The sequence below is a fragment of the Ruditapes philippinarum genome, unplaced genomic scaffold, assembly GCF_026571515.1.
Source record: "Ruditapes philippinarum isolate M1 unplaced genomic scaffold, ASM2657151v2 ctg494_1_1_1_1, whole genome shotgun sequence".
NCBI lineage: Eukaryota > Metazoa > Mollusca > Bivalvia > Venerida > Veneridae > Ruditapes > Ruditapes philippinarum.
In genome coordinates, this window is record NW_026858021.1 from 76,950 (window position 1) to 91,401 (window position 14,452).

The 14,452-nt window shown below is 32.8% G+C and overlaps 2 protein-coding genes across 2 annotated transcripts in view; one reads left to right on the forward strand and one right to left on the reverse strand.

Moving 5' to 3' along the window:
• Positions 1-378: 378 nt before the first annotated feature.
• Positions 379-4,209, reverse strand: LOC132751850 (heavy metal-binding protein HIP-like). Its single transcript, XM_060742062.1, has 2 exons — positions 3,948-4,209; positions 379-620 (listed from the first exon to the last, which is right to left on the reverse strand). Exons 1-2 carry the CDS (start codon positions 4,141-4,143, stop codon positions 394-396), a joined length of 423 nt encoding a protein of 140 aa, XP_060598045.1. The 5' UTR covers positions 4,144-4,209; the 3' UTR covers positions 379-393.
• A 9,335-nt stretch (positions 4,210-13,544) lies between these two features.
• LOC132751842 (large ribosomal subunit protein eL27-like) overlaps positions 13,545-14,452 on the forward strand; it is a 134,470-nt gene continuing 133,562 nt past the window's right edge. Inside the window, exon 1 of the mRNA XM_060742052.1 lies at positions 13,545-13,550. The gene's annotated coding sequence lies outside the window, so the exon portion shown is untranslated. The remainder of the gene's footprint in view (positions 13,551-14,452) is intronic.

A 14,452-nucleotide genomic window follows, 5' to 3' on the forward strand; every position in this document is an offset into this window, starting at 1 on the left:
ACTCGTTCAGTAAATTCAGTAATGAACTTACACTCATTCAATATCCTCTATATATCACATACCCGTACCGAAATTGCGACTCAGTAAAACAGAATAGTACCGCCGTGCATATACGTATTTTGACGTGACGTCACTTGCGTTATACAGAGAGTAAAAGCGCATAACACTATAGGCGCGTCAATGAATAAAATTATTGTTTAAACTGAATAAAATGTTCTCCTTTTTTTTGGGGGGGGGGGGGTTATGTGATGAAATAAATATAATTTTCGTATAGGTTCATCACTAAATTAATTGAACACGTTGAATGTAATGGAGTGCTCAATAAAATTTCATTCGACTTGTTCAGTGTAATTAGTATTAAACTAAAAAATAATTAAAATATCCTCTATGTATTCATTTTATATGAAATATACTTACATGTGCTGAACGCGATTTATTTCCTGATGAGGCTACCACATTAAAACAATATGCGCCATCTACCGGGGCAATAAATACCCCAGGTCCTGCTAGGTATCCATCTCCCACATTTGTATGTACCGTGTCAAACACTACTCTAGAATCAGCTGGCGGATCAACAATGTCTTTTGAAAGCTCAGCCATAAATGCAACGTGAGTTACACCTGAAATTTTGTACAAAAAAATGAATATGGAAATAAAGATTTGACTATGGAAATAGTAGAACGATGTGGATAAGGTATTCAAACAAAACCATAAGCAGTGGAGTGTCCTAGGCTGGGTGGTTAAAGTCGTTGACTTCAAGCCACTTGCCTCTTCCCGCTGTAGGTTCGAGCCGCGCTAACGCGTCTTCGGATTCTAGATGTGAGAAAGCTATCAAGTTAGTTTACGAAACGTCGTTGGTTCTACTCAGATTTTTCCACCATCAATAAAGCTGGAAAGTCGCAATTTGACTTATTTTGTGTTGGTGGGACGTTAAACCTAGCCAAAAGTAAAAACACACAAATAATAATAATAATAAAGAACATAAACAGTGATTTGCCACAATTACAATTTATGTCAATCAACCGGATTAAAGACGTGATCGGCTCGCATAATTACTACCAAAATTCTAAATTGTCTAATTAAAACGCAATTCAACGACCTCAAAGCTCAAACGGGTCTAAGCCATCAACATATTTAATTACAGTTATTAAATATGCATATCAGTAAAAGTTGCAGTGTCCATCAGGTAACTGTGACCTTACAGTTGTTATGGGTGGCTTGAAACACCCCTTTTATAACTTACTATATAAATTCAAGTTTTAAAGCGTAATACCAAGATATGTTCGGGGTTTTTTTTTTGTTTTTTTTTTTTTTTTTTGTTTTTTGTTGTTTTTTTTTTTTCCTTCTTATTATTATTTTTTTTTTTTTTTTGGTAATATTATAGACATAACGTAGGACAATACATGTAACAGTCATCAAGTTCCATATAAATGTACGAGCCAGTGTTGAAATTTTATCTTTTGATAACATTTTATTTCAGGAGCGCCCTGTAGGAGCACATTTGTCTCGGAGCACATTTGTCTCACGAAGTGTGACCGATATGTTCGTAAACATTCACATTTGCGACAAATTGGAAATGAGACAGATGTGTTCGACACACAATAGAAAGGACACTCGAAGCACATTTCTCTCACATTTTTCCATAAAATTCTTAAAAGGTAATAATTATGTCCATCTGTATACCGGCTACCAGCCATTGTTCTGTGTTTTCTGTATTTATAATACCGTTTTTATGTCACTTCCGGTCAGTCAAAAACTCCCTGCCTCTACATAGGAGTCATATATTAAATATAAGAATATCCCTGTTCTGCATGTCACAATGAAAATTTCTACAAGTGCAGCATCCAGAACCTAAACACATATGCAGCATATCTATTCTTATCGTTATCAATTGTGATACGTTTATTTTCAATGGTTTTATAAATGATTTATGGCACTAGGAATATTCTTAGCAAAAACAAGGTAGTACTACGGTGGCATAAAGGGGACATAGAAATTTCTTATTTATTTCGTGCGCACACGATAGCTTTTTCGTGGCCATGCGATACTATTACGTGCGCACGCGATAGCTATTACGTGCGCACGCGCATATGTATTGCGCATTTGGACCCTGACCGGGATACTCGCATGAATGGTTCGAAGCCCCGTGTATTTGTCGAACCTACAGCGGTTAGGGGCAAGTGGTGTTTCGAAATCACACGGAGGCCCTTAAATGATCCATGGAGACAATAACAAGACCATTACACACGTATTTCGTTTTCATCAGAAACATAATTATGTATAAAAAGTCGTCATTTTCCAAGAATTGCGGCTTTTAGATTCGCCATTAAAAAGGCACTTACAACATGCATGAGTTCCTATAATGCCATGATTATGAAATATCGGGCCACTCAGAATCGGGCGACACGCGACATTCCGATGAGACACGAAGTGAGGCACGATATTGTAACAAGGAGAATCTCGCAATGTCGAAGTATTCCCGTGCCAAAGATATTTCAGAAATTAATAAATTTTTACTTCTTTAGGGCAAGTATGACTTTATTTATATTCAAAATAATGATTTCTGAGGAAGTTAGAATGCTTGTTTAACCCCAAAGAAATTCGCGAAAAATGTGAAATAATGCGTCATAAAAGTAGCAAAAATGTAAACAATGTAGTACTTTGAACTTCAATACAAAATTCTAAATCACTTCAACTGTACAAAACTGCAACAAAGCAGCAGATGAAAAATGCTTCAGGTAATTAGCCGATGAGTAACTTTTTAGAGCTAAAAAGTATACCAAAAATAAAAGGCTTTTGAGGAATACAAATAAAAGCATTTTTCTCAGGCATAATGGGCCTTAAAGCTGATTTTATGTAGACTATAAAGGGAATACTACTTAGCGGTATATGACCTGGAATCAATTTCTTGTCTTCGCGTCGATGAACGGACGCGAAGCGAGACGCGAGGGATTTCACGAGACGCGAGATTTCGGCGAGATGCGAAACGAGTCACGATATTGGTAATCATTTCAATATCAAACCGCTTTATGGTGTTTTCGTAAGTTACATTTTTTGTCTCCCTGAATAGCTATGCACAATGGCACAATGGTGAAATTGAGATGGTACGATGATTAAAAACACGATGACACGATGGTGAAATCACGATTATGCGATGACACGATAGAGAAACTAATATTGCGTTTTCATCATCACGCCATCGCAGTTTCATCATATCGTACCATCGTATTTTCACCATCGTAACATCGTCTTTCATCATAGTACCATCACGTTTTTATCATCGAGCCTTTGTTGTTTCACCATTGTACAATCGTTGTTTCACCATCCTACAATCGTTGTTTCACGTTCGTACCATTGTGTTTTTACCATTGCACCAACGTTCATCAACGTACCATCGTGCCATCGCGCTGTCACCATTGTACCATCGTGAACGGGATTTAGTATGTTTCATTGTCCGTCTTCAGGTTAAGTCAATCAATTTCTTGCATAAGAGATATTATAATTATTAGTTCACTGTAGGTTTTCATAAAGAAAGCATAAGCAAACCTATTGATGATTTTACACTTGAGGTAAAACGGCGAACCTCGATTTAAAAAAAAAAATTCTGCCGTGGGGCAAAAAATTTGTTGACAAATAAATTTCGTAAAAAATGACATGAGACAAATGTGCTTTCTTGTCCCTTAAAAACACATGAGACAAATGGGCTTTCTTGTCCCTTAAAAAAATTGATCGTAGCACATTTGTCACACAAATGAGTTTTTTGGGTAGACATTTGAGGTCCCATTTGTCTCATGTGGGACAAATGCGACCACATCGGTCTTACGTAAGACAAATGTGCTCCGAGACAAATGTGCTCCTACAGCGCCCAAACTACAATGTGAGAGACAGTAGCTTTAACCGTTTGAATTAAATCTTGATATAACATTAAAGAAATCTATGCAATATACCTGTACTTGTTTTCTGTTTCTTCAACTCGTCGATCTGTTTTTCTAAGTAGAATAATTTCTGCATAACTTTATAGTCGTAATCGAATTTCGAGAGGCACTGTCCTGGCTCGAGGTCTTCAACATCACATTTTGACTGACCACTAAATATAACGATCGCGACAATCCAAACTATGAAATATTTTTTCTGTAAAAACATTTTAGAATAACTTTTAAATTGGTATTCATACGAATTGTATTCGTACTAATTCCTATAATAAAATGTGTTGCTCCGACCAGAATGTCTATGATAAACTAAAACTTATTCCTGAATGCACAGACATTAAAAACTAAATTATCCTGTCAGATAAATGAACGATAATACTGCAAGAAACTATCTATTCAATGCTACGTAATACATTCACTTTATCACGTACTAGCAACTGATTTACACCGAGTAAATTTGGAAAAAAATATCATGTGTAATTCGTTGCAACTGTATCAAAGTACATTTGATATAAGATTTCTTTTTGATAAACAGACATGAAGACCTTCGGGGGCCTTAAGGGACCTTTATCAGAACATTTCTGAATAAAAAAAAACAACAGAAATATTGGAAATTGAATATGATTTTGTTGAAGCAGAGAAAATTAGAAAATTCCTTGTAAAGTATTTCATCAGAAATAAAAGACAGTTTTTACTCTCATTTTCGAAACAGAGGATGATGAAAAATATGTTTTACTAGAAATATTCTCATTTAATAACGTTTTGACATTGTCAAGAGTATTTTAAATATATTTTGCCAAAAAAAATGATGAATTTATTATTGACTTTGTTTTTTGGTGGTTGTTATTGTTGTAGTTTGTTTTGTTTTCTTTGGTGTTGTTTTTTGTTGGTGTTTTTCTTCTTTTTTTCTTTCTTTGGTTTCTTTTTCAGGGAAGGGAGAGAGGGCTTTCATTTATTTATTATTTTTTGTTGTTCATTTTGGCGGGTTGCTTTTTTTTTATCTTTGGGGTGTTCTTGTCTTGTTTTATTATCTATATAATTATCGTAAACAGTGATCATTCATAAATCATACATGTACTTCATGTAGCTGTGTTACTTTGGATTATTTTGAGGGGGTTTTGTTATTTTTGTAGGGTTTTTTTTTGTTCTTTTTTTCTTCAATCGAAATAATATCATTTGTTTCGTTTTGTTTTGATTTTTAGTTTTTATACTCTCTCTTATAATTATCTTCTCAAATAATAAAGTCGGTAAGTCGATAACGTTACAGATATAGGCACAGTTTCATTATTCTAACAACAACAAAAAAAACTAGTGTACAGCATTTTTACACATATAACTCCCCCAAAACAGATGATTTCACAGAATAACAGATATAATGTTTTTGTAATATTAAATTGCATTCTAACGGATCTCTACTAAGAAAAGTTTGAAAATCATCTCGACGATGAGTATAACATATCTGCAATTTATTTTTATTTTATTTTAAGTCAGCTAATACTTTCTATTATATGAATAGTACACATTGTAGTTTTAAATTTTCTTTTCATGACGGCAAGTAATAAAATACATTGCAATATAGAAATGTTATCCAGAGAGAAGTGACTAATATTGGTAATTGAAAGCATCAGCTGTCGAAGAATGGGATAAAAAGAGATAACTTCGTTTGCGTTAAAACATACATTTCTTCTTTTCGTTCTAGGTTTTTATTTTGTGTGATACTTTGCTAATGTTGTTATCAGTGGTGTTTTATTGTTTATGTTTCGTATTTTTGGAACGTTTGTTTTATCTGATTATTTCTTCAATTTTTTGTTTTTATTTTCAGTTCAAAATATCAAACTTCGAATGTAACCCTTTTAACTTTTCGGACTTCTCAGGGGGAATTGATTTATACATAAGAGTACGGGAACGTTAAGGGGCCTGTTTTTTATACGACCATGAGGTGTGCGACGACTGGTTTTTGTTCGATTTGATCAGGCTTTTAACAAAAATCAATTCATTTTATTTATAAAGATAAGACCATTTTGTCATTTACGTGACTTTTTTTTAAATGCTTGAAGTTTATTTTGTCTAGGCGAAAAGGTTCGGCGATATAAACTCCTTCATTTAAATATCGTATACTCAGGATTTTGCAGCACCTTTTGAACATCAAGTAACCTTCTGTTAGAATACTCTGTCTTTTATGTAGAGTAGTTTTAACCACTTCTTTATGTAGATAAGCTTAAACTCATTCTTTTATGTAGTTTTAGTACTTCTTTTATGTACAAATAGTTTTAACCCCTTATTTCAAGTGAAATATGTTTAACCCCTTCTTTTATATTGAATAGATATAAAATAGTGTTAACCCCTCACAAACAAAAGTATCAACAATGAACTTATTTATTGCAAAACGTTTAAAGAACTAACTACAAGTTAAATCATCACTGAATTAGAGAATAATATGATTTTACTTTAATTAATAAGAAAGCCACTCATGTGCGTATGGAAACAACACTAGAGTTCCATTTTCCAAATGATGACATACAATCCCGGCCGACAGATTTTCAAACACACTGAATTGATCTTTGTAACCATTTGTCTGTGTTTCCATCCAGAAAGATGTAGCCAACTTTTGTGCGGTTGTGAAAGATGTATACAGGTAGCTTAAAGAAATAAAAACTTTTTATTTTTAGTTTTAAACATAGAAAATAGATAGAGAGTTCAAATGCGTGGGAATATAATCACGAAGGCCGATAGCCTGAGTGATTAATTACAAAACACTTGAAGGATAAACCGTGCATTATTATATTTTAATGCAAGAAAAATAAATATCTTTTTCCATTGTAACATGCCAATAAAAAAGAGAATTGATAAAAAAATGTTAATCTACATTGAACATAGAAATAATTTTTCCTGACGTCATATGGAGAGCCGAGCCGAGGCTCAGGGTGAGCTATTAGTATCAAAGGGGGATGCTCCGGCGTCCATCGTCCGTCGTCATGCGTCAACAATAGTCTTCTTCTCTGAAACTACTGAGACGATTTACTTTAAATTTGGTCTGTAGCATCCTTGTGACAGTCACACTTGAATTTGCTCATATCATTCTAATTGGCTCATTTTAGGGGTCAGCAGAGCTAAAAATAGAAAAACCTTTAAACATCTTCTTCTACAGAACTAATGGATGGATGATCACCAAACTTTGTCTGTAGCATTTTTGGGTAGTCTTTTATCAAGTTTGCTCATATTAATTTTATTGGCCCCTTTTAGGGGTCTCTAGGGCTAAAAATAGAAAAAGCTACACTAATTAAAACCCTCTATTTATCACATACCCGTGCTCCGTAAAAAAGGTACGGCCGTGCATATATTTTGCCGTGACTTCACTTGCGTTATACAATAAGAGAATTAAAACGCTGCAAATGTTAGCGTAACACTGTAAGAGCATTAAAGGCAAAAAAGGTTGTTTTGCCTGAAAAAAGTTCTATTTTTAGATATGTGAAACAACGAATATTATATTCGAAAAGCTTCATTTCTCAATTTATTGAACACGTTCAATGTAATGTTTTTTTTAATCGCCAGCAACTGTCAATATAACTTCATTCAGCTCGTTCAGTATCTGTATGATATATTAAACTTTCATATAATTCAATATCCTCTATGTACTCATTTATATGAAATATACTTACGTGTGATGAACTCCGTTTGCTTCCTGATGTGGCTACCACATTAAAACAATATGCACCATCTACCGGGGCAATAAATACCCCAGGTCCTGCTTTGTATCCATCTCCCACATTTGTATGCACCGGTGTCAAACACTTACTCTAGTTCTTCTGGCGGATCACAATGTCTTTTGAAAAGGCCAGCCATAAAATGGCAACGTTGAGTTAACACACTGAAATTTCTGTTAACAAAAAAATGAATTGGAATAAAGATTTGACTATGGAAATAGTAGAACGATGTGGATAAGGTATTCAAACAAAACCATAAGCAGTGGAGTGTCCTAGGCTGGGTGGTTAAAGTCGTTGACTTCAAGCCACTTGCCTCTTCCCGCTGTAGGTTCGAGCCGCGCTAGCGTCTTCGGATTCTACATGTGAGCAAGTTAGTTAGTTAGTAAGTTAACTAACTAACTTAGTTAGTTAGTTAATTAACTAACTTAGTTAGTTAGTTAGTTAGTTAAGTTAGTTAAGTTAGTTAGTTAACTAACTTATTTAGTTAGTTAGTTAGTTAGTTTAGTTAGTTAGTTTAGTTAACTAACTTAGTTAGTTAGTTAGTTAGTTAGTTAGTTAGTTAGTTAGTTAGTTAGTTAATTACCTTAGTTAGTTAGTCAGTCAGTCAGTCAGTTAGTTAGTTAGTTAGTTAGTTAGTTAGTTAGTTAGTTAGTTAGTTAGTTAGTTAGTTAGTTAGTTAGTTAGTTAGTTAGTTAGTTAGTTAGTTAGTTAGTTAGTTAGTTAGTTAGTTAGTTAGTTAGTTAGTTAGTTAGTTAGTTAGTTAGTTAGTTAGTTAGTTAGTTTGTGTTTACGAATGGTTCTTCTCAGGATTTCCACCACCAGTAAAGCTGGAAAGTCGCCATGTGACTTATTCTGTGTTGGTGCGACGTTAAACCTAACTAAAAGTAAAAGCTCACAAATAATAATAAAAAGAACATAAACAGTGATTTGCCACAATTATAATTTATGTCAATTAACCGGATTTAAGACATGATCGGCTCGCATAATTACTAACGAATTTCTAGATTTTCTAATTAAAACGCAATTCAACGACCTCAAAGCTCAAACGGGTCTAAAATCATCAACATAAATTATTTGTTTTCAGTTATTAAATATGCATATAAGTAAAAGTTGCAGTGTCCATCATGTAACAGTGATCTTACAGTTGTTATGGGTGACTTGAAACACCCCTTTTATAACTAAGTATATAAATTCCAGTTTTAAAGCGTAATACCAAGATATGTTCGGGTTTTTTTGGGGTTTTTTTTTTATTTGTTTGTTGTTGTTGTTTTTTTCCTTCTTATTATTATTATTTTTGTTTGTTTGTTTGTTTTTTGTTGTTGTTGTTTTTGTTTTTTGTTGTGTTTTTGTTTTTTTTTTTGTTTTTTTTTTTTGTAATATTATAGACATAAACGTCGGACAATACATGATGTAACAGTCATCAAATTCCATATGTACGAGCCAGTGTTGAAATTTTATCTTTTGATAACATTTTATTTCAGGAGCGCCCAAACTACAATGTGAGAGACAGTAGCTTTAACCGTTTGAATTAAATCTTGATATAACAATAAAGAAATCTATGCAATATACCTGTACTTGTTTTCTGTTTCTTCAACACTTCGATCTGTTTTTCTGTAGAACAATTTCTGCATAACTTTATAGTCGTAATCGAATTTCGAAATGCACTGTCCTGGTTCGAGGTCTTCAACATCACATTTCGATTGACCACTAAATAAAATGATCGCGACAATCCAAACTACGAAATATGTTTCCTGTAAAAACATTTTATCTTTTAAATTTGTATTCGTACGAATTCCTATAATAAAATGTGTTGCTCCGACCAGAATGTCTTATGATAAACTAAAACTTATTCCAGAATGCACAGACATTAAAAACTAAATTATCCCGTCAGATAAGTGAACGATAATTCTCCAAGAAGCTATCTATTCCATGCTACGTAATACATTCACTTTTTCACGTATGCATTTTTTATAACTAGCAACTGATTACACCGTGTAAATTTTGAAAAACAATTATCATGTGTAATTCGTTGCAACTGTAACAAAGTATATTTGATATAAGATTTTTTTTTGATAAACAGACATGAAGACCTAAAGGGGGCTTAAGGGACCTTTATCAGAACATTTCAAGCGGTCATCATGTTACTGCAAAAACAGAATATTAATGTGGGTGAAAATAATGTTAATTTTCTTAAAAACCTTTACAAAACCTTTATCTCTACTCATAAAACAAGAGTCGGTCGAACCGGGTGATGCTCCCCGAATAGGTTTTGGACACAGAGAAGTGGTTTCTTGTTGATATCTCTTGTAGTTTAAAACTTATGTCCCAGACAAAGTTCCCAGTGTAAACCTGAAAAAGGGCAATAACTCCAAAATTAGGCAACGCAGACTAACTGTTTTGTGCATTGCACTCTTACTCAATGATATGTATCTACATACAAAGTTTTATGTTGATATCTCTGATAGTTTTAGAGTTATGTCCCGGACACGAAGCGGACGGACGGACAAAGCAGCGACTATATGCTGTCTCAGAAAAGGGAGCATATTATATTGTAATGAAAAATATTTTGTCAAAGCAATTATCGATAAGTCGGATTTCCTACTGAGTAATAAGAAAATTTCCCGGAAATTAAACGTAAGACCGGTAGGGCCATTATAACTTCATGAATTATGGAATTCACAATTTTAACTTCGTGAATTCCTGTTTTCAACATACGGAATCCACGATTTCAACTTCACGAATTCACGATTTCAGTTTCATGAAGTCGAAATCGTGAATTCGTGAAGTTGAAATCCTGAATTCATAAAGTTGAAATCCTGAATTCATGAAATTGAAATCGTAGATTCGTGAATTTGAAATCGGGAATTCATGAAGTTGAAATGTCCCCAACGGTCTTTCGTAAAACTGTCTGGTTATAATTCCTATCTTGTTTACAAAGGTAACAGAAGAAAAGTATCAACAATTTCTTCGTTGATTATAAATAATGTTGATCTGTTTTATCTCACTTTATACCTCTGATATGATAAGTACAACTGTGAATGTTTCTTATCTCAAAATTGCTTATTTTGCGGAGAGAACGGGTTATGCGTGCGTTGGTGCGTGCGCGCGTGCGTGTGTGCGTGATTATGTGTGCGTGCGTGCTTTTTGGGGTTTTATTTAGACTTTTTCTTAATAATGTTGTCATCGTTATTTTGCGATGGGATTTTACCTGTGATTTCTTTAGTGCGACTAATAAACCTTTGTGGGTTTTTTGGGGGTTTCATTTAGACTTTTTCTTAATAAGGTTGTCATTGTTATTTTGCAATGGGATTTTTCATGGCGCGCGCGCGCGTGTTTGTGTGTGTGTTTGTGTTTGTGCGTGCGTATGTGTTGGTTTTTTATGTTAAGACAAATTATCACTAAATCACTTAACTAAGATTTTATATAACGTAGAAAAGAACATTTATAAGAACCATATGAAATTATGTTAAAGAAATCAATTTTTAAGAATGATTTTTTTTCTGATATATTCTTAGTTCGCGAGGACGCACGTGCATGCACTGTTTTGTTGCTGTTTTTACTTTTTTGTTGTTGTTGTTGTTGTTGTAGACCATACACTGTTATTATCAGACGTCGTCCATTTTGGAAGCTAAATGCTCACACAATACACAATATCATGTTTTATTTATATTATCTTAAAGGCCTATTATGCCTCATAAATGCTAGCATATTAATTTTAAGATTTAATCATGAAAGTATTTGAAGTATGAAGTATTAGTACTAATTCTTATACTACAACGCAAAATATATTTCTTTATTCGAAAGAGAATCTATTACACAGTAATTTGTACGTCACATATTCTGGAAATAATGTCTTAATTCAGACATTTGATAAGATGATATCGCACAGGTTTTTTAGTCGCACTTTCGTCAAATATCACTCGATTTTAAGCATTTTGTCTTTAAAATGCGAATAGGACTTTAACATAAATGTGTATGTATTTGAGATGCAATGAATATGATAGCATAAAATTGTTTTCACCCCTTCCATAAAATGAGCATTTCTGATTTTCAGATTATTAAATGACGACATTTTTTCTCACTTCTTCAAATAAAATTTAATGCTTGTAAAATACGCATATATTAGTGCACATGATACATATATATACAGAACTGTTTATGATTCTATAATTATGGTTTAATGTAAACGAACATAAGTTTTTAAGAAAAAAATAAGGCAGATTCGGCGAAAAACGCATATTTACTTTGATTTTGATTTATTAAGGTTTCGGTTTAAAGGCAATTGCATGTTGTAGTTAATGATATTAATATCATTTATAGTTTTCAGGACTGTTGTTAATAATCCACAATTCTATTAATCCCTTGATGGTTAAAAAAGACAATTATTCATTGTTTCAAATATATTTTCACCTGTGTATTGTCAATATAATGTCAATTAAGGAGACAATAGAGAAATCACAGGTAAATACCCCGGGAGTGACACCTGCGTGTCTTGAAATTGGCCCCTTGAAAGTCACCCCCTTGCAAATTTCTATAGTACCTTGACAATTCTCACCTGCAATACCCGTGAAAATGTCATAATTACTTTGCATATATACTGACCAAATTTTATTTCATATCACTGCGCTTTTGCAATTTTCAAACTGTCTATGGTATAGCAAATGTATGACTTTTGAAAAGTGCTTTGTGTGTATCTGGATTTAACTTAATTTGTCTAATTTGTGTTCCTTATTTTGCATTTAAATTAAGTTTAAATTTACTTTATTGTGTTAAAAAATTATTTTTAACAAGTGTTGGAGGAGTGAATAGTGATTGTGTCGTTTAGTGTATTAATTGTGCAGGAGATCAACCACCATGAGTCGGTAAGTGCAAATTGTCTTTGAAAGTCATTTTGTTGTTGAATCAAGTAATGTTTTAGTCCATTTCAATAAAAAAAAACTAGCAGCCTAGCCCGGTATGCATCAAAGTAGTCTGAATGTGTGTTAATACATTTAATTGTGTATTATTTATAATTATCCAATAAGAAATGCATAATAATAATAATAATAATAATAATAATATCTTTTATATCACAGTATTATATTAGAGTTATTTCACGTGTATAAATATTTCAATTATCAATTAAAAAAAGTTTTTTATCATTTGATTATCATTATAATTTGATTATTATTATTATTATTATTATTATTATTATTATTATTATTATTATTATTATTATTATTATTATTATTTCAGTACTATAAATAGATAGCTATAGTCCTGCAATTTTGTTAGGGCTAATAATGCCCTATACTTCTATTAATTTTGTGAGTGAAATACCTGAAATTTTAAATGCGCTAATTATTTACCTTATACAAAATTATAAGTATTTATAAAAACAATGTAACGTTTTCTATAAGAAACAACGTATTATTCGTTTCATATCACTATTTGTCTTTGCCAACTTGTAGTTTATAACCAGTACATATAGTAAAATGCAGACAATATAGCGTTGTAACACCGCACTTTGGGGTCCAACGCACGTTGGGGTCAAAATCGAGAAATTGGCCATAAAGTGCTACATATCAACGCATTTTGGGTTCCAGAGTTCTGAAGGTTTAAAAAATGCTGCGAAAAAAATCTGTTCTGTCAGTCTTTTACTTGATAACTTTTGGTGCCATATTGAGCCGAATCAGGGTAAACGTACTCGGCCCTCGAGTCAGCTCGGCACGATTCCAACTCGGCACGGGTCAACTCGGCCCATAATTATATATTGATTACTTTTATAACTTTTAATATGTTTTCATCAGTAACAGACCTCTTCTCAAGGATATTGAAAAGTTTTATTGATGAAAGTACCAATTTGTATGTGAATTTGTAGAGAAAGAAAGAATTTGCAAGAATATGCTACTCCAGCTTTTTTTGTAAAAAAATATCGTCAAAACAGAATTGGTCGTATTAAAGAACAAACAGTATGAAATGCAATTACATTTATTGTCACAAAATTCAATCTAAAAACTCCATTTATATATTGATCAATATTTAACATATTGTCTTGATATCTCTTCTAAACAAAGATAATTTCAAACAATACGTACAGGCACACTGCTAACTTTTTCAATTTCTTGCTTGTAAGTGATCACACTTCTGAATAACTATATCCTAATATGTGTAATAGAGGGCCGAGAAGACCTGTGCCGCGTTGACCCGTGCCGAGTTGGTATAGGGCCGAGTTGACCTATTGAGCCCCACTTTAGATATGATGGGGATGAAATGAAATGCAGTTCCAAAGAACTATAAATATACTATATTGCAATGTTCTATTGAAATATCAAGTTTCTCGATCGGACTATATAAATATTGGTTTTTACAAATGCATTATTAAGCTTGTCAACAAACTTTTTTTTTTTTATTGGGAAATATTTTTAATGGGAAATCTTACATGTATTTTATAATGTTTAAATAATGGTTTCCTGTTACCTGAATATAGTAGCGATAAACGTGAAATAAATAAAGCAGCAAAAAGTTAACATTGTAGTATTTGACTTGCATATAGAATACTAATTCACTATAACTGTATAACGACACCCCACCACCCCTTTAGACCCCCAGTGAAAACTTATGAAGTTCCGCTACTATATGTGACTACTTAAATACTTTATGATATTTTTTCGTACAGCCTGTTCGGAGAATTGCTTAAGGCCGCATCTACACCAGGTCAAGTTTCTAAAGTGTCACATTTAGATAAGCTAAATTAATGGCCATTACAACTTATAGTCAGGCACATTTTATTACTTAAATGTCTTACTAAGATTTCCTTTGTCTGTGCTAAGACTATCG